This window comes from Carcharhinus amblyrhynchos, chromosome 26 (genome assembly GCF_965287045.1).
Source record: "Carcharhinus amblyrhynchos chromosome 26, sCarAmb.v2.hapA, whole genome shotgun sequence".
Taxonomy (NCBI): Eukaryota; Metazoa; Chordata; class Chondrichthyes; order Carcharhiniformes; family Carcharhinidae; genus Carcharhinus; species Carcharhinus amblyrhynchos.
In genome coordinates this window covers 35247747-35268803 of record NC_137349.1, presented here as the reverse complement: position 1 = coordinate 35268803, position 21057 = coordinate 35247747, and the positions used below count along the sequence as shown (strand labels likewise).

General features: G+C 48.5%; 1 protein-coding gene across 9 annotated transcripts in view; it reads right to left on the bottom strand.

Annotated features, from left to right (window-relative positions):
- LOC145358780 (receptor-type tyrosine-protein phosphatase delta-like) overlaps window positions 1-21057 on the bottom strand; it is a 517644-nt gene that overhangs the window by 58212 nt on the left and 438375 nt on the right. For all 9 annotated transcript variants that reach the window (XR_013889502.1, XM_080213067.1, XM_080213059.1 and 6 more), the window contains 2 exons: window positions 14243-14418; window positions 9742-9861 (listed from right to left, as the gene is read on the bottom strand). Coding sequence is in view for 8 of the 9 variants with exons in the window: in XM_080213067.1 (XP_080069193.1) it covers window positions 9742-9861; window positions 14243-14418 (296 nt within the window). In the remaining variant the exon portion in view is untranslated. The remainder of the gene's footprint in view (window positions 1-9741; window positions 9862-14242; window positions 14419-21057) is intronic.

The window sequence follows — 21057 nt, the reverse complement described above, 5'->3', positions numbered from 1 at the left end:
TAACCAGCACGTCTTTCAGACTGTGGGAGCAAACCGGAGCACCCGGAGGAAACCCAAGCAGACACGGGGAGGATGTGCGGACTCCACAGAGACAGTGACCCGAGCCGGGAATTGAACCCGGGTCCCTGGCGCTGCGAGGCAGCAGTGCCAACTACTGTGCCACCCCTGAAAAGGGTGGGTCCGTATCAGAAGCTAAACATCATGAATGCGTTCCGCAGTCCAAACTTCTTGTCAGTAACGTCTCTTTATAATAGCTGACCTGTGATGTTGCTGAAGGTGAGTCAGAGACTATTTGCTACCACACGATGCCTGAGATATAATGGCTAAAGTATCAGGATGTGTGACGAGCAGTGCGCGTGCCAAAATGTAAGGGTTTTCGATACAGGAAAAGGTTCATTAGTGGAAGATAGAAATTGATACTAAATTCCAGTGGGTAACTAACTTTCCGATAGGTGTGGGGCTCTTCAGAGAAAAGAAAGACCTTAGAAGGTTAAAGTCTGGAATATAATTCTGAAATTGTATTCTCTATAAGAAGCAGATGTTGTTCTTCTTGCCCTGAACAGACTATTTAGCCGATTCCTAGATTGAATCTTAATCACATTTTATTCTGCTCAGTCCATTGCATCGCTGGGTACAACACCAATAAGACAGATGGAGCACATTTTGACAATAACATTTAAAGGGCAGCTTGTCCCTGGATCTTGGGTCATGCTGCAATAAACCTCATCTCCTGATGAAGGCGAAAGGGGAGGGTGGTGAGAAATGAAATCATCCTGTCATCACCTCAGCAACCTCCCCCCACCCTGCCACTGTCAATTAATGAAAAATGGAAGTGTGAAGCTGTCTAAGTCAAAACAAAACTGGGTTCACAGAATCCTTACAGTGCAGAAGGAGGCCATTTGGCCCATTGAGTCTGTACCAACCACAATCCCAGCCAGGTCCTATCCCCACAACCCCACCTATTACACTGACATTGAGGGGCAATTTTGCACAGCCAATGCATCTAACCTGCACATCTGCTTCTTATAGAAAATACATCTTTGGAGTGTGGGATGAAACTGGAGCACCCGGAGGAAACCCACACAAGACACGGGGAGAACGTGCAAACTCCACACGCTTGTTCAGTTGGGGTGGTGTTCCAAGTTCTTTTGGGCCACTCCACCACAAAGAAGCGGAAAAATCGCTTTGGGAGAGATGCAAGTGGGTAGTCAGCGAGGTGGTGCCTGTCCCTGGGCATCTTAAGCAGATGGACAGAGGGGGCAGGCTGCGAAACAGAAACAAGATACACTTTTGAGCAAAACCATTAAATGAAAAAGCCAAATGCTACTGAGGAAGTGGTGGGCCTATTTTCTATGCTTCACATGTTACTGATGAAAAAAGCATTCTCTCCCAAGGAGGTTTGAGCTGTAAGGTTTTAAAAGTCCACTTTGCAAGTCTTGACCTGCTCACAGGGTAGAAGGACGCACCGGTCTCTGTCCTATTGCAGCCGCCCTCCCATAGGTTGCTGGGAACAGTTAAAGCCCAGCATGGCAGGAGAAAGATCCTCATCTCCAATCTCTGCTTTCGTTAGGAGAATATTCCCCTCCCTTTGCCTTATGAAGACCCTCAAATCTTCTCAGTGAGGAAGAATACGAGATGGCTCTTCACTGTCATGCATTTGGAATAGCTTTTGGTCGCGGTAGTCGGAAGCGAGGGACTTTTAACCTCATCGTAAAGATTCTCAAAACCAAACAGTCACACAAAGTTATAACTGATATGAACCATCTTCTGGCTTGGTCTCGTCCAATTCCATCATTTTTATTTCACCCAATAAAATTTCCTTGGCATCGAAATGCAAATTGTACGAGAGACTTAACAGGACACATAATGTTCCAGGACAAACCGTTCTCGCTGATATAATTATGCTTCAGCTGATATGTAAAATATTTTCGCTGAGGTAGAGTGTGCTAATGACATCACTGGGGGATTTGTCTTGGCAGGATTTGGAGAACTGTGCTTTAAGATTCAGGACTTGATGCTACGAGTGACCACCGAGCTCTATAACAATCAGCTTGACTGATGCTGGCCACCAAGGACTCCCCACCCTTCACTTCCCCCCCCACACACTCAGGAACGTTCCCTTCCGGACACTCAGTTGGTGAAGGATACAATAGGAGCCAATCTTATTGGGGGTGGCAGGGGGAAGTGGTGAACAAACCGGGAGTTTTAAATTGTCTAATTATCTCTCACTTTCTATAGCTTTGACTGGACTCGAAGCGTCAGCTCTTTTCTCTCTGTACCGATGCTGCCAGACCTGCTGAGATTTCCCAGCGTTTTCCCCATCTGGTTTCAGATTCCAGCACCCGCAGTAATTTGCTTTTATTCAATGACAAACATGTTCCTATTTCACTGCCTCGCACCAAGTCCAATCCTGATCAAGGTTTCAGGAGGCCCGTCCCTAGTTCAATCCTTCACAAGAGCACTTACTGCTCTGTTATCTATCAGTGATGTTCGAGTGCCTTTCCTGAACTTGGTATCAGAAAGCCAATCGCCATCTAATTGCCGAGTGTTAACCACCTCATCTCAGCCACAATCTTTCTCGTCTTGCTGTCTGCTATCAATATTTCTGTTGAAAATGCTGCTGTAAATCGTCCTCTTTGATTTCTTCAAATACATCATCCCTTTCATTCCCCCACGCTAATCCCCCTCTGCTTCTGTTGAAATCAAGCGACATCACACAGTCACAGACTCGATCTACCAGACAGCTGTACAAATGTCGAAAATCAAGTGTTACACGACCTCTCCCCATCCCTGAGATCTACACAATAAAACTCAGCATCACCAAACATTTAGCATTTGATTTGTTCCATCTTCTCTACTTTGATGGTGCCCCAAACTATGGGATCCTGTCCCTAGGTTGTGGGATTGAAGAGGAACAAGTTGGGCATGAGTGTAACTTATAGGCAACCAACTACATAAGGCTGACTCCACTGTGCCATTCTCCACACTGCGTGTTGCCTCAAACACTCCTGCCGCTGCTCCATCAATGGACTCAAGCGACACTGCATGGCACACAAGTAAGCTGGCACAGTCAAACTTAGGTTCAGCCGGGACAAATATCCGCTCTCTCTCACTGTTGGAAGATTGGGTGGCACAGTGGTTAGCACTGCTGCCTCACAGCGCCAGGGACCTGGGTTCAAGTCTGGCCTTGGGTGATTGAGTGGAGTTTGCACATTCCCCCTGTGTCTGCGTGGGTTTCCTCCGGGTGCTCCGGTTTCTGCCCGCACTCCCAAGATGTGCACTTCAGATGGATTGGCCATGCTCAATCGGCCCTTAGTGTCTTAAGGTGTGCAGGTTAGGGTGATTAGCAGGGTAAATACATGGGGCTATGTAAATAGGGCCTGGTTGGGATGCTCTGTTGGAGAGTTGGTTCAGACTCAATGGGCCAAATGGCCTCCTTCTGCACTTTTGGGATTCCATGATCCTGTGATACAAGAAATGACTAGTCTAGTGAATGAAAATCCAGCAATCAGGGTCATTGGTAATCCTGAGGGACAAGGTTAAACTGTAACCTTATAGTATAGAGCGATCAAGGGAAGAGTGATCATAAAATGTGAGAGAGCGATGTGGTTGGGTCCAAAATGAAGGTACTGAACTTAAATTGAAACAAAGCCAATTACTGAGGTTCAAAAGGTAAGTTGGCTGAAGTAATTGGAAAATTAGATTAAAAGATAGGACGGTCAATAAGCAAGGGTGAACACGTGACGGTATTAATCATAATTCCCAATGAATATTCCCTTGGGGAATATATACTCCATTCAAAATGTGGTCCAACAATGGCTAACTAGAGAAATTAAAGACACAATCAGAAGGTTTACTGATTTGGCAAATCTGAGGATCAGGTCATCAAAGACCGAGAAATTGATAAAGATGGGAAAATAAACAAAGCATAAACTAGCAAGAAAATGAAGAGCACTAAAGAATTAAGGAATACTGGGATTGCAGAATAAATTAGTTCAGTCATGACCTTTTTGAATAGTGGAGAAGGTGCAAGGGGTAGTGAGGCCTATTCCTGCTTTTGTTTCTGATGTTCATGTCAGAGTTAAAATTTATAGTTCATTTATTTGTCACAAGTATTATTACATTAACACTGCAATGAAGTTACTGTGAAAATCACCGAGTCTCACACTCCAGAGCCTGTTCGGGTACACTGAGGAAAAATTTAGCATGACCAACACACCTAACCAGCACGACTTTCAGACTGTAGGAGGAAATCGGAGCATCCGGAGGTAACCCACACAGACATGGGGAGAATGTGCAGACTCCGTACAGACAGTGACCCAAGCTGGGAATCGAACCTGGATCCCTGGCGCTATGAGGCAGCAGCGCTAACCACTGTGGCACCGTGCCGCAGTAATGGGATGGAAATGAGTTCGCTCAGAGGGGCTTTACCCCATAGCCAACCTGCAGCAACGTGACGCAGGCAAACAGTGGAAAGATATTCCCAGCAGCAACACCTTGAAGAGCACACATGCAGGATAAAAACAGTGCAAAAGTGCTACACTAGCAGGAGATAAAATTACTTAAGTAAAGACCTATTTGAATGCCCTCCTGTGATCAACTCTTAATACATTATAAATGTGCACTTGAACATGATATTTGAAACATTTTTGTCCTTAGCCTCCTAAAGCCTTCCTGAAATGATTCACATTTTCCATCTGTAGGCTGTTACATGCCAGCATCCCCACGGTTGTAGGTAATTAAGTGGATCTCTGTGGTAACCAAATTGGAGATTAATGCTGTTTATCAGGTATGATTAAACTCTCTGGAGTTCAAGAGTGTGAAGTTTGGTCAGCCGGAAAGACTTTCATGGTGTTTCCTGTTCATCATATTTGCAGACAATAGCTTCCATCACCTGTACAGTCACTCACCTACCCGTTTCCCCTCACTCACAGTCTCTGCCACTCAGATACCCATTTCCCCCTCACTCACAGTCTCTGTCACTCACCTGTTTCCCCCTCACTCACAGTCTCTGCTACTCAGATACCCATTTCCCCCTCACTCACAGTCTCTGTCACTCACCTGTTTCCCCCTCACTCACAGTCTCTGCTACTCAGATTCCCGTTTCCCCCTCACTCACAGTCTCTGTCACTCACCTGTTTCCCCATCACTCACAGTCTCTGTCACTCAGATACCCGTTTCCCCATCACTCACAGTCTCTGCCACTCAGATACTCGTTTCCCCCTCACTCACAGTCTCTGCTACTCAGATTCCCGTTTCCCCATCACTCACAGTCTCTGCTACTCAGATTCCCGTTTCCCCCTCACTCACAGTCTCTGCTACTCACCTACTCGTTTCCCCATCACTCACAGTCTCTGCTACTCAGATACCCGTTTCCCCATCACTCACAGTCTCTGCCACTCACCTACCCGTTTCCCCCTCACTCACAGTCTCTGTCACTCACCCGTTTCCCCCTCACTCAGTCTCTGTCACTCAGATACTCGTTTCCCCCTCACTCACAGCCTCTGGCACTCAGATACCCGTTTCCCCCTCACTCTCAGTCTCTGCCACTCAGATACCCGTTACCCCCTCACTCACAGTCTCTGCCACTCAGATACCCGTTTCCCCCTCACTCACAGCCTCTGCCACTCAGATACCCATTTCCCCCTCACTCACAGTCTCTGCCACTCAGATTCCCGTTTCCCCCTCACTCAGTCTCTGCCACTCAGATACCCGTTTCCCCATCACTCACAGTCTCTGTCACTCACCCGTTTCCCCCTCACTCACAGTCTCTGTCACTCAGATACCCGTTTCCCCCTCACTCTCAGTCTCTGCCACTCAGATACCCGTTTCCCCCTCACTCACAGTCTCTGCCACTCAGATACCCGTTTCCCCCTCACTCACAGTCTCTGCCACTCAGATACCCGTTTCCCCCTCACTCACAGTCTCTGCCACTCAGATTCCCGTTTCCCCCTCACTCACAGTCTCTGCTACTCAGATACCCGCTTCCCCCTCACTCAGTCTCTGCCACTCAGATACCCGTTTCCCCATCACTCACAGTCTCTGTCACTCACCTGTTTCCCCCTCACTCACAGTCTCTGTCACTCAGATACCCGTTTCCCCATCACTCACAGTCTCTGTCACTCACCTGTTTCCCCCTCACTCACAGTCTCTGTCACTCAGATACCCGTTTCCCCCTCACTCACAGTCTCTGTCACTCACCCGTTTCCCCCTCACTCTCAGTCTCTGCCACTCAGATACCCGTTTCCCCCTCACTCACAGTCTCTGCCACTCAGATACCCGTTTCCCCCTCACTCACAGCCTCTGTCACTCAGATACTCGTTTCCCCATCACTCACAGTCTCTGTCACTCAGATACCCGTTTCCCCATCACTCACAGTCTCTGTCACTCACCTGTTTCCCCCTCACTCACAGTCTCTGTCACTCAGATACCCGTTTCCCCATCACTCACAGTCTCTGTCACTCACCTGTTTCCCCCTCACTCACAGTCTCTGTCACTCAGATACCCGTTTCCCCATCACTCACAGTCTCTGTCACTCACCTGTTTCCCCCTCACTCACAGTCTCTGTCACTCAGATACCCGTTTCCCCCTCACTCACAGTCTCTGTCACTCACCCGTTTCCCCCTCACTCTCAGTCTCTGCCACTCAGATACCCGTTTCCCCCTCACTCACAGTCTCTGCCACTCAGATACCCGTTTCCCCCTCACTCACAGCCTCTGTCACTCAGATACTCGTTTCCCCATCACTCACAGTCTCTGTCACTCAGATACCCGTTTCCCCATCACTCACAGTCTCTGTCACTCAGATACCCGTTTCCCCCTCACTCACAGTCTCTGCCACTCAGATACCCGTTTCCCCCTCACTCACAGTCTCTGCCAGTCAGATACTCGTTTCCCCCTCACTCACAGTCTCTGGCACTCACCCGTTTCCCCCTCACTCACAGTCTCTGTCACTCACCCGTTTCCCCCTCACTCACAGTCTCTGGCACTCACCCGTTTCCCCCTCACTCACAGCCTCTGGCACTCACCCGTTTCCCCCTCACTCACAGTCTCTGTCACTCACCCGTTTCCCCATCACTCACAGCGTCTGGCACTCAGATACTCGTTTCCCCATCACTCACAGTCTCTGTCACTCAGATACTCGTTTCCCCCTCACAGTCTCTGCTACTCAGATTCCCGTTTCCCCCTCACTCACAGCCTCTGGCACTCACCCGTTTCCCCCTCACTCACAGTCTCTGTCACTCACCCGTTTCCCCCTCACTCACAGTCTCTGTCACTCAAATACCCGTTTCCCCATCACTCACAGTCTCTGTCACTCACCCGTTTCCCCATCACTCACAGTCTCTGCCACTCAGATACCCGTTTCCCCCTCACTCACAGCCTCTGCCACTCAGATACCCGTTTCCCCCTCACTCACAGTCTCTGTCACTCAAATACCCGTTTCCCCATCACTCACAGTCTCTGTCACTCAAATACCCGTTTCCCCATCACTCACAGTCTCTGTCACTCAGATACCCGTTTCCCCCTCACTCACAGTCTCTGTCACTCAGATACCCGTTTCCCCCTCACTCACAGTCTCTGCCACTCAGATACCCGTTTCCCCCTCACTCACAGTCTCTGCCAGTCAGATACTCGTTTCCCCCTCACTCACAGCCTCTGTCACTCACCGGTTTCCCCCTCACTCACAGTCTCTGTCACTCAAATACCCGTTTCCCCATCACTCACAGCCTCTGCCACTCAGATACCCGTTTCCCCCTCACTCACAGTCTCTGTCACTCACCCGTTTCCCCACCACTCTCAGTCTCTGCCACTCAGATACCCGTTTCCCCCTCACTCACAGTCTCTGCCACTCAGATACCCGTTTCCCCCTCACTCACAGTCTCTGTCACTCAGATACCCGTTTCCCCATCACTCTCAGTCTCTGTCACTCAGATACCCGTTTCCCCATCACTCACAGTCTCTGCCACTCAGATACCCGTTTCCCCATCACTCGCAGTCTCTGTCACTCAGATACCCGTTTCCCCCTCACTCACAGTCTCTGTCACTCAGATACCCGTTTCCCCCTCACTCACAGTCTCTGTCACTCACCCGTTTCCCCCTCACTCAGTCTCTGCCAGTCAGATACCCGTTTCCCCATCACTCGCAGTCTCTGTCACTCACCCGTTTCCCCATCACTCACAGTCTCTGTCACTCAGATACCCGTTTCCCCCTCACTCACAGTCTCTGTCACTCACCCGTTTCCCCCTCACTCACAGTCTCTGCCACTCAGATACCCGTTTCCCCCTCACTCACAGTCTCTGCCACTCAGATACCCGTTTCCCCATCACTCTCAGTCTCTGTCACTCAGATACCCGTTTCCCCATCATCAATATAGAGCTTGTCCCACTCTCAGGTACCAACAAAAATGTATATTTATATAGCATCCTTCACATAATGAAATATCCCATAGCGCACAGGAGCATTACAAAACACTGGTGATATTAGGTCAGATGATGAAAAGCTCGGTCGAAAAACTTGCTTTTAAGGAACATCTTAAAGGAGGAAGTCAAGTAGAGAGGCAGAGAGATGTTGGAAGGGAATTCCAGAGTTGAGGCCCAGGCAGCTGCAAATACAGACACCAAGAGTGCAGCAATTACCACTGGGAATGCCCAAGAGTAGTCATGATGTGGGTATGCCGGCGTTGGGCTGGCGTAAACACAGTGAAAAGTCTGACAACACCAGGTTTTAGTCCAACCTATTTATTTGATAATATACTCACAAGCTTTCGGGGTTAGCCCCTTCGTCAGGTGAATGGAGAGTTCTGGCCTCAGACAGAGCATATAAAGCACAGACAGTTTAGACAGTGTCTGTGCTTTATATGCTGTGTCTGAGGCCAGAACTCTCCATTCACCTGACGAAGGGGCTAACCCCGAAAGCTTGTGAGTATATTATCAAATAAATAGGTTGGACTAAAACCTGGTGTTGTCAGACTTTTCACAATGCCCAAGAGACCAGAATTAAAGGAGCACTGATACCCCAGAGTGTTGTGGGGCTGCAGGAGGTTACAGCGATAGGGAGTGGTGAGGCTATGGGAAGATTAAAGAAACACTGAGAATTTTAAAAGCTAGATGTTGCTTGACTGGGAGCCGACATCGGTTAACGAGGGTGAACAGGGAAATGGGACTTGCTGTGGGTTCAAACACAGGCAGCAAAGCTTCAGATGACCTCAACTGACGGAGGACAAAATGTGGGAGACCAATCAGGAGTCAGGCCTAGAGGTAACAAAGGCATGAATGAAGATCTCAGCAGTGGATAAGCTGAGAGCCGGGTGACGTTACGGAGATCGAAATAGAACAGGGTCCTAGAAATGGCTTGAATTTGAGTTCAGAAACTCACCTCAGGGTCACCTGTGACACCACGGTTACAAAGAGACTGACTTAATCTCAGCCTGTTGCCAGGGAGAGTACAGTAAGAAGTCTCACAACCCCAGGTTAAAGTCCAACAGGTTTATTTGTAGCAAATGGCCACAGTGATTTTCACAGTAACTTCATTGCAGTGTTAATGTAAGCCTACTTGTGACACTAATAAACAAACTTTAAACTAACATCGGCTTGCCTTATCTAACGGCAGTATTTAACTGTTCACATATCTCTCCCAATCTTTCATCGTCTCATCTCCCTCGCAGTCTTGTACTTTCAGCCTCAGTTCACAATGTCTCACAGCTGGTCTGGAATAAGTTAACTGAATTTGAGAAGGTAGTTACCTTGTGAAGACAGAAATTTCGAACGCAGAAGGTGGCCAACTCGATGGTGTCCAGCAGGGTCACCTGTATCATTCCGTAGGTCTCTGTTCCTCGGCCAGGCCAGTATTGGTCACACTTCACCTGCACAAAGATACAAGACAACAATAACTGGAGGAGTTGCAGGTGGCAGGGTGAGGCAACTGGCTATAGACACCAGAAGCAGGCATTAGTCACAGATACCTGTACAGAAAGGTGCAAGCAGTTTGCAGTAAAGAAATCCGGACTTGGAGAAATGTGTGAAGAGGTAACAACCAGATTGGAGGATTGCAGGATTTTGAGACTTGTCGAGCTAGAGGAGGTTGCAGAGATAGTGAGGACAAGGTCTGGAAGGTACATGTGAACATGAGGATGAGGATTTTATATTTGAGGGGTGGTGGATCAGGAAGGTGTAGGTCAGTGAGCGCAGGTGCACGGTTTCAGGTGGGATGCATATGGCAGAATTTTATATGATATGAAGTTAGCGGAGAACGATGGATAACCAGTTTGAAGCAGATCGTATCCATCTGCAGCGAGTCTCGGGCTGCTAAGTGGCAGGGTACATTCATATCACTTAAGCGCCAGGCAACAACCATCTCAAACATCAGCTCCCCATGACATTCAATGGCATTATCATTACTGAATATTCCATTCTTGGGGGAGTCACCATTGAACAGAAACTGAACTGCACCAGTCATGTAAGTACTGTGGCTATAACAGCAGGTCGGAGGCTGGGAATCCTGCGGTGAGTAACTCATCTCCTGTCTTCCCAAAGCCTGTCCACCATATACGGTGTACAAGTTAGGTGTAAACTAAGATGTAATGCTCTCCCCTCGCCTGGGTTAGTGCAGCTCCAACAACACTCATTACCATCCAGGACAAAGCAACCTGCTTGATTGGAACCCCATCCACCACCTTAAATGTTCATTCCCTCCGTCACAGGCTCACAGTGGCAGTGGTGTGTACGATCTAAAGAGATCAACATCTCACCAAGGCAACCTCCACCATTTCAAAGAAGGGCAGCAGAAACCTGGAATCCCACCATCTGTAAATTCCCCTCCAAGACACTCACCATCCTGCATTGGAAATATATTGCTATTTCTTCACTGTTGCTGGGGCAAAATTTTGGAACTTCCTCCTTACCAGCACTGTAAATGTACCTACACCACATGTGCTTCAGTGGTTCGAGAAGGCAACTCGCTTCACAAGGGCAGTTAGGGATGGGCAACAGATTCTGGTCTAGCCAGTGACACCCACATCTCAGGAAAGGTTGAGGTCAGCATGACTGAGGGTTTCAGCAGACAATGGCTGGTGAAAGGGCAAAAACATCCACTATTCCAGTGGTACCAGCACAGACCCAGAGTGGTGTATATCCCAGTACACAGAGTACCACGGGATAGCATTGTCAGCGTTATAAAACTAAATTAGATAAGACAGTTTCATTTCAGTTCTGTCTTGTGTTACACTGTGATAATAAAAAAAAATGTACAAGTTCAACTAAAATGCAAATTTCAGGAGAAAGATTATTTTCACTGTAGGCCAGACTGATGCATATAGTTGAAGAAGCGAAAAACCTTTCCTTATTAGCAGGATAGTTTAAAGTTTATTTATTCGAGACTCAAGTAGGCTTACATTAACACTGCAATGAAGTTACTGTGAAAATCCTCCACCCGCCACACTCCAGTGCCTGTTTGGGTACACTGAGGGAGAACTTAGCATGGCCAATGCATCTAACCAGCACGTCTTTTGGGTCGTGGGAGGAAACTGGAGGAAACCCATGCAGACACAGGGAGAATGTGCAAACTCCATACAGACAGCGACCCAAGCTGGGAATTGAACCCGCGTCCCTGGCGCTGTGAGACAGCACTGCTAACCCTTGTCCCGCCCCGATAGAGTTCAGCTTCTGTGATACTGTGGGACACAGAGAAAAAGGCAGGGAAATGCCACAAAGTCATGATGCTCGCTTGGCGAGCTGGCGCAGGTGTTTCCCCTGGATTGTCCAGTTTCCCTCACAGTCTGAAAGATGTGCTGGTTAGGTGCATGATCCGTGCTAAATTCTCCCTCAGTGTACCCAAACAGGTGCCAGGGTGCGGTCACTCGGGGATTTGTAACTTCATTGCAGTGTTAATGTACGTCTACTTGCGACACGAATGAATAAACTTCGAAGAGCCTCTTTCTGAGGTCCATTTCGGATGGTGAACCACCCAGTCGTGGACGAGCCTTCCTCATCCTCATCGAACCAACAATTCAATGAAAGTGCTGAAAAATAATTCCCCCAAGTGCTGGAAATGTGAAATGAAGACCGACACAGCACAGACACAGAGCAGGGGCACCAAGATCTGCGGAGAGAAGGGACAGATCAACCTTTCGAGTGGGGACCCCCCCCCCACCCCGCCCCGGTCTGATGCGAAACACTGAGTTGCTTTTCCTCTTTCAGACAGACAGCTCTGCCGTGCAGTCCCAGCGTTTGGCCTTTATTTCTGATATTACAGGGCTGTCGCACCACATCGTGGGGCTGCTTCAGGAAGAAACAGGGGCACCAAACAGCTCCCATCGCTCTCACAGTGCACAAGGTGTCCGCGCTGGAGGGACATGACTCGAGATAAAAAGTGGGCTCGCTCAGCAGCTTGGCTGCACGTGCAGCTTTCAATGGGGAGAGGGTGCTATTGCTACAGGCAGGGTCTCTGTCTTTCAACAGCTCCAGCCTGGGTAATGTACCAGCAGTCAGTCTGTCAATTGAAGCCTTATTTATGTCAAGGCCAGGCACTGTAATCCATAGTAATCAAGCCAACACGGAGCAGATGAAGTGGTGTGGTTCCACTTACAGAGTCTTTCAGAGCTTGCATTTAGACAGAAGTGGAGTGCGTCGCTCCGAAACGTCTCAAAGCGTTCCAGCAGGAATGCATCGCTTTTGCAGTGGGTACCGGGTGGTCACTCTGTGACGTGGCGTTGTGACCTGGCAGCGGGTGTGAAAGTTGCGCAGGGAGTCCGGAACACAGGGGCATCTCTTCAGATCCCGATGACACCATCACAAACGTCGAGATGATTGTCGAGGGGGGCTGGTGACAGGGGCAACACCACGGCCAAGTCGGGCTTTTCCCAGCCAATCACGCGGTGAGCACTGACCAATCATACTTCTGTTCACTTCTCCATAATTTTTAAATCTTTGGGCACGGATTTTAAAACTCTTCTAAGATTTCAATTATTTTGTATTTGTCAAGCATGAATCATGTGTAACAAGTCCAAAATGATTGAAATCATGCATACCGGGGAGAAGCGGGGGGGTCAGTCATTTCGGACAAAGAGGAGGAGAAATTATTTCCACAGAACCATACAATCCCTTTATGCAGAAGAGGCCATTCAGCCCATTAGGTCTGCACCAACTCTCTGACAAAGAATGCTATCCAGATCCAGCCCCAGCCCCAGTCCTATCCCTGTAATCCCTCGCCTGTACCTTGCTAATTCACCAAACCTACACATCTTTGGACACTAAGGGGCAACTTAGTGTGGCCAATCAACCTAACTTGCATATCTTTGGGACTGTGGGAGGAAACCGGAGCACCCGAAGGAAATACCCACAGACACGGGCAAACTCCACACAGACAGTGACCCAAGGCCAGAATCATACCCGGGTCCCTGGTGTTGAGAGGCAGCAGTGATAACCACTGTGCCACCGTGCTGCCCTTTCACACAAATGGTTGTGGGTTTGGTATTGTCCATCCAGAGGGATGTGGGTACTTCATTGTTAACTGAAGGCTGGGATAAACAGACTCTGATCTCAGAGAATCAATGAGAGTGGGTAGGAAAGTGACTCTGAGGGCAATGATCAGTCATAATTGTATTGGGCGGCTTGAGGGGCTGAAGGGTCGATCCAACAACTCCTGTGTTTACCCCAGTCCAACGCCGACACATCCACACCATCTTACGCTTAGAAACAGGGAAACTGAAACTGGAGGACACAGAGAGACTTAGAGTGACAGAAAGAGGGAGACGGAAATGGGAACGCAAATAGGGGGACTCAGAGAGACTCAGGGGGACACAAATAGGGAGACGCAGAGAGACTCAGGGGGACACAAATAGGGGGACGCAGAGAGATTCAGGGGGACGGAAACAGGTGGATGGAAATAGGGGGACGGAAACAGGGGGACACAGAGAGACTCAAAATGACAGAAACACAGAGACGGAAACAGGGAGACAGAAACAGGGACACAACATCCACTAAAGTTAATTCGTCAAGCATCTGTTTCTTTATCGAAGAACTGAATTAGGGTAATCGGATAGGATTTCCCTTTTGCCTCACTTCCTACATTACAACGGTGACAATACTTTCAAAACTACGTCATTGACCATAAAGCACTTTCTGATCTCCAGAGACCATGGAAGGCCCTATTGAAATACAAATCCTTCTGCAATCACTTCTAATGTCTCTTCTACATTTTTTAAAAATTTAAAATTGTGCTGGGAGAATCAGGAAAATCCGCCCTACCCGAGACTTTTCCTCTAATTTTGTCATCATGACGATGGTTGCACTCCTCTGCTCCCAGACCATCCTCCAGAAGTCCCCGAAAGTCTCGGGGAGCGGCCCCTGAGTGGCGATGTACGCATTCTGCTTTCGGTAGCCATCGATGTAGTTCGCATTAATGTAGTCACTGCCTGCGATGCCTGTCAGCCAGGAGCAGAGAGAAGGTGTTAAAGGAATAATGGATCACACCGTGCCTACAAAATCTGTCTCAACATTCAGCTGCACATCCTCCTGATCCAACAGTACCTGGGCTTCCAGCCCGAGTTCAGGCCAGACATCTGGAAATATCTAAAAGTTATCAAACAAATGCTTAGCAAATGCCTTTCAGAGAAGGAGGCTTAATTGGTGCAGAAGTAACACAGGGCGGCACAGTGGTTGGCACTGCTGCCTCACAGCGCCAGGGATCCGGGTTTGACTCCCGGTTTGGGTCACTGTCGCTATGGAGTCTGCACATTCTCCCCGTGTCTGTGTGGGTTTCCTCAGGGTGCTCCGGTTTCCTCCCACAGTCTAAAAATGTGCAGGTTACATTGGTTAGCCATGCTAAATTGCCCCTCAGTGTCAGGGGGATTAAAGATGCATAGAACCCTACAGTGCAATAAAAGGCCCTTCGCCCCATCGAGTTTGCATTGACCACAATCCCACCCAGGCCCTATCCCCATATATTATCACCCGCTAATCCCTCTAACCTAAGCATCTTAGGGCACTAAGGGGCAATTTTTTTTAAGCATGGCCCATCAACCTAACCCGCACATCTTCGGACTGTGGGAGGAAACTGGAGTACCCGGAGGAAACCCACGCAGACACGAGGAGAATGTGCAAACTCCACACAGACAGTGACCCGAGCCGGGACCCTGGAGCTGTGAAGCAACAGTGCTAACCACTGTGCTACAGTGCCGCCGAGAGTCAGTATCCCCAGATTTTGGGGCTCACGGGTGTCTGGCACTCACAGTACAGGAAAGGAGACAGATTCAACATAACGAACAGGTTGTGCACTATTATTTAAGAAGGGTAGGAGTTGAGGCACAGACAAGAGACACAGACAACAATCCCACCCAGGTCCTATTCCCGTAAAGGGATAGGGCTTGGGTGGGATTGTTATCATGCAGGCTGTAGGGCTGAATGAGTTCCTTCTGCACCGTAGCTATTCTGTGGTTCTTACTCACTACCACAAGGCAAAGCTAAGGTGAGTAGCACAGATGCATTTAAGGAGTAGCTGGACAGGTACATAAGGGAGAAAGGGATAGCAGGACATGTAGATAAGGTGAAGTGAAGAGGGGTAAGGGAGACTCCAATGGCACATAAATGAGTCTGTTCCCCCGCTGTACATTCTTTGTGAAACAACACTTCCAATAAAATGGCAAGGAGAGAAATTTCAAAGGCAGAACTCTGGCGACGCTCCTAAATTGGTGCGGCTCAACCCCGGCAGGGCTGAGCGACTGGAAGATAATTGAACTTGTAGTGTAATTACCTTTCCTCCCACACATGCTTGCGTCTAGCGAAGCGCTGTGCTGGAACATTGCCCTGCAACACTATCCCAATCAAACACTCCTACACTGAGATATCACAGCTCCAGTTCCAGGCTCCCCCACCCACCCCAACAATCGAAAGGGTTCCAACTATTTTTACCATCAGCAAATTACAGAGCGAGAGAGAGAGAGAGCCTTGCCAACAATGGCCACGTGTCACAAACTCACGGCCAGTGGGAAAGGGTCTCCGTTCGGAGTATTAGCCTGGAGAATTGCCTCATTATGCTAACTCCACGTTCTCCTCTCACTCTCCCCCACCCCCGTCTCTCGGATCGGAGCCAATTTGTCACGAGGTGCAGGTTGCAGTCAGCCCAACTCCACGCTTGTTTGCAGCTCTGAAGCATCTCCACAGGTTATTAACCAGGATATTTTGTTACTGAGGGAATTCAGCGAGTGTAAGCACAGAGAGCAGCTAAGCACTGAAACCTGGACTGATTGCGAGCCTCTCGGTCACTGTTTAAAATGCAGTACCAATAGCTGTTAGAATGTCCCTGGGACAAAGCCTTGTGACCACACTCTGCCGCACTGCACAACCTCTGCTGTCTGTGCCTCAACTCCTACCCTTCATGAATAATAGTACACAAGCCCGTTAGTTCTGTTGAATCTGTCTCCTTTCCTGAGCTCAGAGTGCTAGTGAGCTCCATAATCTGGAGATACATGGCTGCAAATTCCTCCCTTGTTTTGGGGGGGGTTGGGGAGGGAATCTGGAACGAGAAAATTAAGGGTCTCCCACTTAAGCTGAAGGAGGAATTTCTTCTCTTGGAGGGCAGCTAGTATTTGGAACCTTCTACCCCAGAGAGCAGGCGCAACCATTGAATATATTCAAGGCTGCGTCAGGCAGACTTTTGAGCGACAAAGGGAGACGAGTGTTATACACAGGGGGTGGGGGAGGCAGGCAGGTCAAAACCCCCATGATCTTATCGAATGATGGAGCAGGCTCGAGGGGCCAAGGTGCCCACTCCTGCTCCCGCATCAATGTGGATAAGAGCTTCCACTGCACGTCACATCAATTTGCAAAGTTCACTTTGGATATTCCATATTTCAGACTGGACGCTAGTCACAAGTCAAACATGGGTTAATCCAATCTAATTTTTTCCTTAGAACAGAGCAGGCTGGGGTGGTACCTGATTGACGTGTACAAAATAGATCAGGGAATCCCTACAGTGCAGAAGGAGGCCGTTCAGCCCATCAAGTCTACGCCGACCACAATCCCACCCAAGCCCCCATCCCCGTAACCCCACATATTTACCCTAGCTAATCCCCCTGACACTAAGGGGCAATTTAGCACGGCCAATCAGCCTAACCCGCATAACACTGGACCGTGGGGAGGAAGCTGGAGCGCCCAGAGGAAACCCAAGCAGACATGGGGAGGATGTGCGAACTCCACACAGAGAACGACCCGAGGCCGGAACTGAACCCGGGTTCCTGGCGAAGTGAGACAGCAGTGCTAACGACTGTGTCACTGCGCTGCCCCAAACGTCCTAGACAGGAATGAATATTTTCTCCTTAGTCAAGGGGTCAATAACTAGGGGGCAGAGATTTAGGATGATGGACAAAAAAATTTAGAGGGGATCTGAGGAAAACCTTCTTACACAGAGGATGGTGTGAACTCGCTGCCTGAAAGAGTTGGGGGCGGGGGGGGTGGAGAGATCCCTCGCCATGTTTAGATGAGCACTTGAAAAGCCATAGCATACAGGGCTACGGACCAAGTGCTGGAAAAGTGGGATTAGAATAGATAGGTGTTGGATGGCTGGTGTAGACACAATGGGCTGAAGGGCCTCTTTCTGTGTTGTAAAACTCTACGACTCTAAAGATTGCTAAATAATTTGTGGCACAGGTGAGCACTGCCCAGAATTGGTGAAATAGATACCAAAAGGTGGCACAGTAGCACAGTGGTTAGCACTACTGCCTCTCAGTGCCAGAGACCAGGGTTCAATTCCCGGCTTGGATCACTGTGCAGAGTCTGCACATTCTCCTCGTGTCAGCGTGGGTTTCCTCCGGGTGCTCCGGTTTCCTCCCACCCTCCAAAGATGTGCGGGTTAGGTGGATTGGCCGTGCTAAATTGCCCCTTAGCGTCAGGGGAACGAGCTGGGGTAAATATGTGGGGCTGTAGGGGTATGGCCTGAGTGGGATTGTTGTTGGTGCAGGCTCGATGGGCTGAATGGCCTCCTTCTGTACTGTAGGATTCTGTGATTGAAATAAAAAACTAACCTTGAAAAGAATCGCTAAATAATAATTACAGACTGCTCCCTTCAGTTGTGTTTTTCTCTCGGGCCATAGCACACACACTGGGCCCTGGCTTCATCCTACCTTCTATCAGCAGTGTGGTGGTGTACTTCCCAGAATCAATAATGAAGTACTGTTTTATTGATCATTAATCTTTTAGAAGTGCAGTGAAACAATAAAAATCTACCAACCAAGCTGGTTCCTTCAAGGAATACAGGAAAATCTCATCGCGCACTAGCTGCTCATTCCATTTGTACCCTTTTGTTTTATTAACTGTTGATCCACTCCTATTCGGGTTGCCAACTCTGCTGGCCCTTGGCCCTGGAGGTTTTTTTCCTGCCTCCAACACTCAGTAAGAAGTCTCACAACGCCAGGTTAAAGTCCAACAGGTTTATTTGGTAATAAACGCCACTAGCTTTTCGAACGCTGCTCCTTTGTTACTCGCCTGACGAAGGGGTAGTGTTCCGAAAGCTAGTGGCATTTATTACCAAATAAACCTGTTGGACTTTAACCTGGCGTTGTGAGAGTTCTTACTGCGTTTACCCCAGTCCAATGCCGGCATCTCCACATCATGTCCAACACTCAGCCCAGAGACCCAACACGTTCATCCATCTTTGCGATGAAGTGCCTTGGCCTGTTACACCATCTGACAGACAACTGGATGATTCCTGAGTGCCAATCGTACAACCTTCCTCCTCGATCTAATATTTTTATAACTAATGATGAAAATCGTTCAAGGGAAATGGAAGGAAAAGCACTTTTTTTTTGAAGAGGCCCTTTTATATTTCTCCTGGGTTTCCCAAAGCAGTTTCCTGGATATTAATCTTCAATTCCCAGACTCTCCAGGAGAACTGGCATCCTTAAATTCTGCTTCCAGGTGTTAATGTGCTTTGGCATGGGGGGGGCTATGAAATCCTTCAGTTTCCACTCTGGGTCGGACTCCACATTCAGTAATGGCCTCATTTCGTTAATGTGAGGGAGTGCCGCACTGCTGAACAAACTAATGAACGAGTGGGATATTAATCAAGGCAAGCTGAAGGTGGGCCACAAAGATCTTATGGCACTTCTCAAAGAAAATAGCAACTTCCAGTGTCCTGGTCAACATCTCTCCCTCGGGAAACCTTAGGCTAAGGAATCCCTTTGTTTAAGAATCCCATCTCCTCACTTTCTCTTTCTCTCGGGCTGTCCTTGAAAGTGAGGAGATGGGATTCCTAAGCAAAGGAAGTACATCCTGTGGCAAGAACCTGTGTACAAGTGGGATCTTTTAACATGATGAGCTGCAGCTCCATCTTCTGAATATCCCCTTCAGGAGTCGATGGCGTTGTTTTTGGGTTGAAGAAGACCAGGTTCACAGAATCCCATAGAATCTGAGAATCCCTACAGGGTAGTAGGAGGCCATTCGGCCCATTGAGCCTGCACCAACAACAATCCCACCGTGGCCCTACGCCCATGACCCCATACATTTATCTAGCTAATCACCCTGACAGTAAGAGGCAATTTAGAATCATAGAATCACACAATGCAGAAGAAGGCCATTCGGCCCATCAAATCTGCACTGTCCACAATCTCACCCAGGCCCTATCCCCATAGCCCTATTTATTTACCCTGCTAATCCCTCTGACACTAAGGGGCAATTTAAACATGACCAAACAACCTAACCCACACATCTTTGGACTGCGGGAGAAAACCCACGCAGACAAAGGGAGAACGTGCAAACGCCACACAGAGTCACCCACGCCAGGAATCGAAGCCAGGTCCCTGACGCTCTGAGGCAGCAGTGCTAACCACTGTGCCACCGAGGTGCCCTCAAATGCTTTTGAAGTGTATTAGGTATCCAGTTCAATATTGGAAACACAGATGCCAATGTGTGCACACCAAACTGCCACAAATAATGACCAGGTAATCCGTTTGTTTGCTTCGTATTTTCACACGTACTAGTGAATAGTGTTGTAAGGGTTAGCACCTTCAATAGTAGCTGGGTTGAACTGTGCCACGAACATTCTTTCTTTGGTCAGCAAGGAGTGGAGTGGGACTTGAACCCAGAGCTTCTGGACCAGAGGCATGGACACTACTTACTGAGCCACAAGACTTCCCCTGTTTCTCATGATGTTGATTATGAGATAAATGCTGGCCAGGGCACCAGGGATAATTTATCTGCTCTTCATGGAAATAGTAAGAAGTTTCACCAAGTTGAAATCCAACTGGTTTATTTGGAATCATGAACTTTCAGAGCACTGCCCCTTCACCAGGTGATGATGTGGAGTTGCCGGCATTGGATTGCGGTAAACACAGTAAGGAGTCTCACAACACCAGGTTAAAGTCCAATGGGTTTATTTGGCAGTAAACGCCACTAGCTTTCGGAATGCTGTTCCTGTTCCTCAAAACACAGGTGAGTCAAAGGACAGCGCTCCAAAAGCTCATGATTCCAAACAAACCTGTTGGACCTTAACCTGGTGTTGTGAGATTTCTTACTGTGCCCCCCCAATCCAACGCCGGCATCTCCACATCATGGAAATAGAGCATTGGGATTTTTTACATCATCCAGGCAGCTTGAGGTCTCATCTGAAACTGTGAGCAATGCCAAGAGTGCAGTGCTCCCTTGGTACTGCACTCGGGAGCGCCGGTGTTGATTTTTGTCATCAAACCCACAAAAATGCTCAAACCCAGGATCGTGTGAACTCAGAGGCGAAGTACTACCAACTGTGACATAGCCAGCATGTATTGGGATGATACTAGATTGGAATCCATCGAGTCATAGAATCCCTACAGTACAGAAGGAGGCCATTTGGTCCATCAAGTCTGCACCGACAACAGTCCCACCTAGGTCCTATCCCCATAACCCTACATCTTTACCCTGCTAATCCCCCTAACCTATACATCTTTCACACTAAGGGCAATTTAGCATAACCAATCCACCTAACCTGCATATCTTTGGATTGTGGGAGGAAACTGGAGCACTCGGAGGAAACCCGCGCAGATTCTGGGAGAAAGTGCAGACTCCTCACAGCCAACTGAGGCCAAATTGAA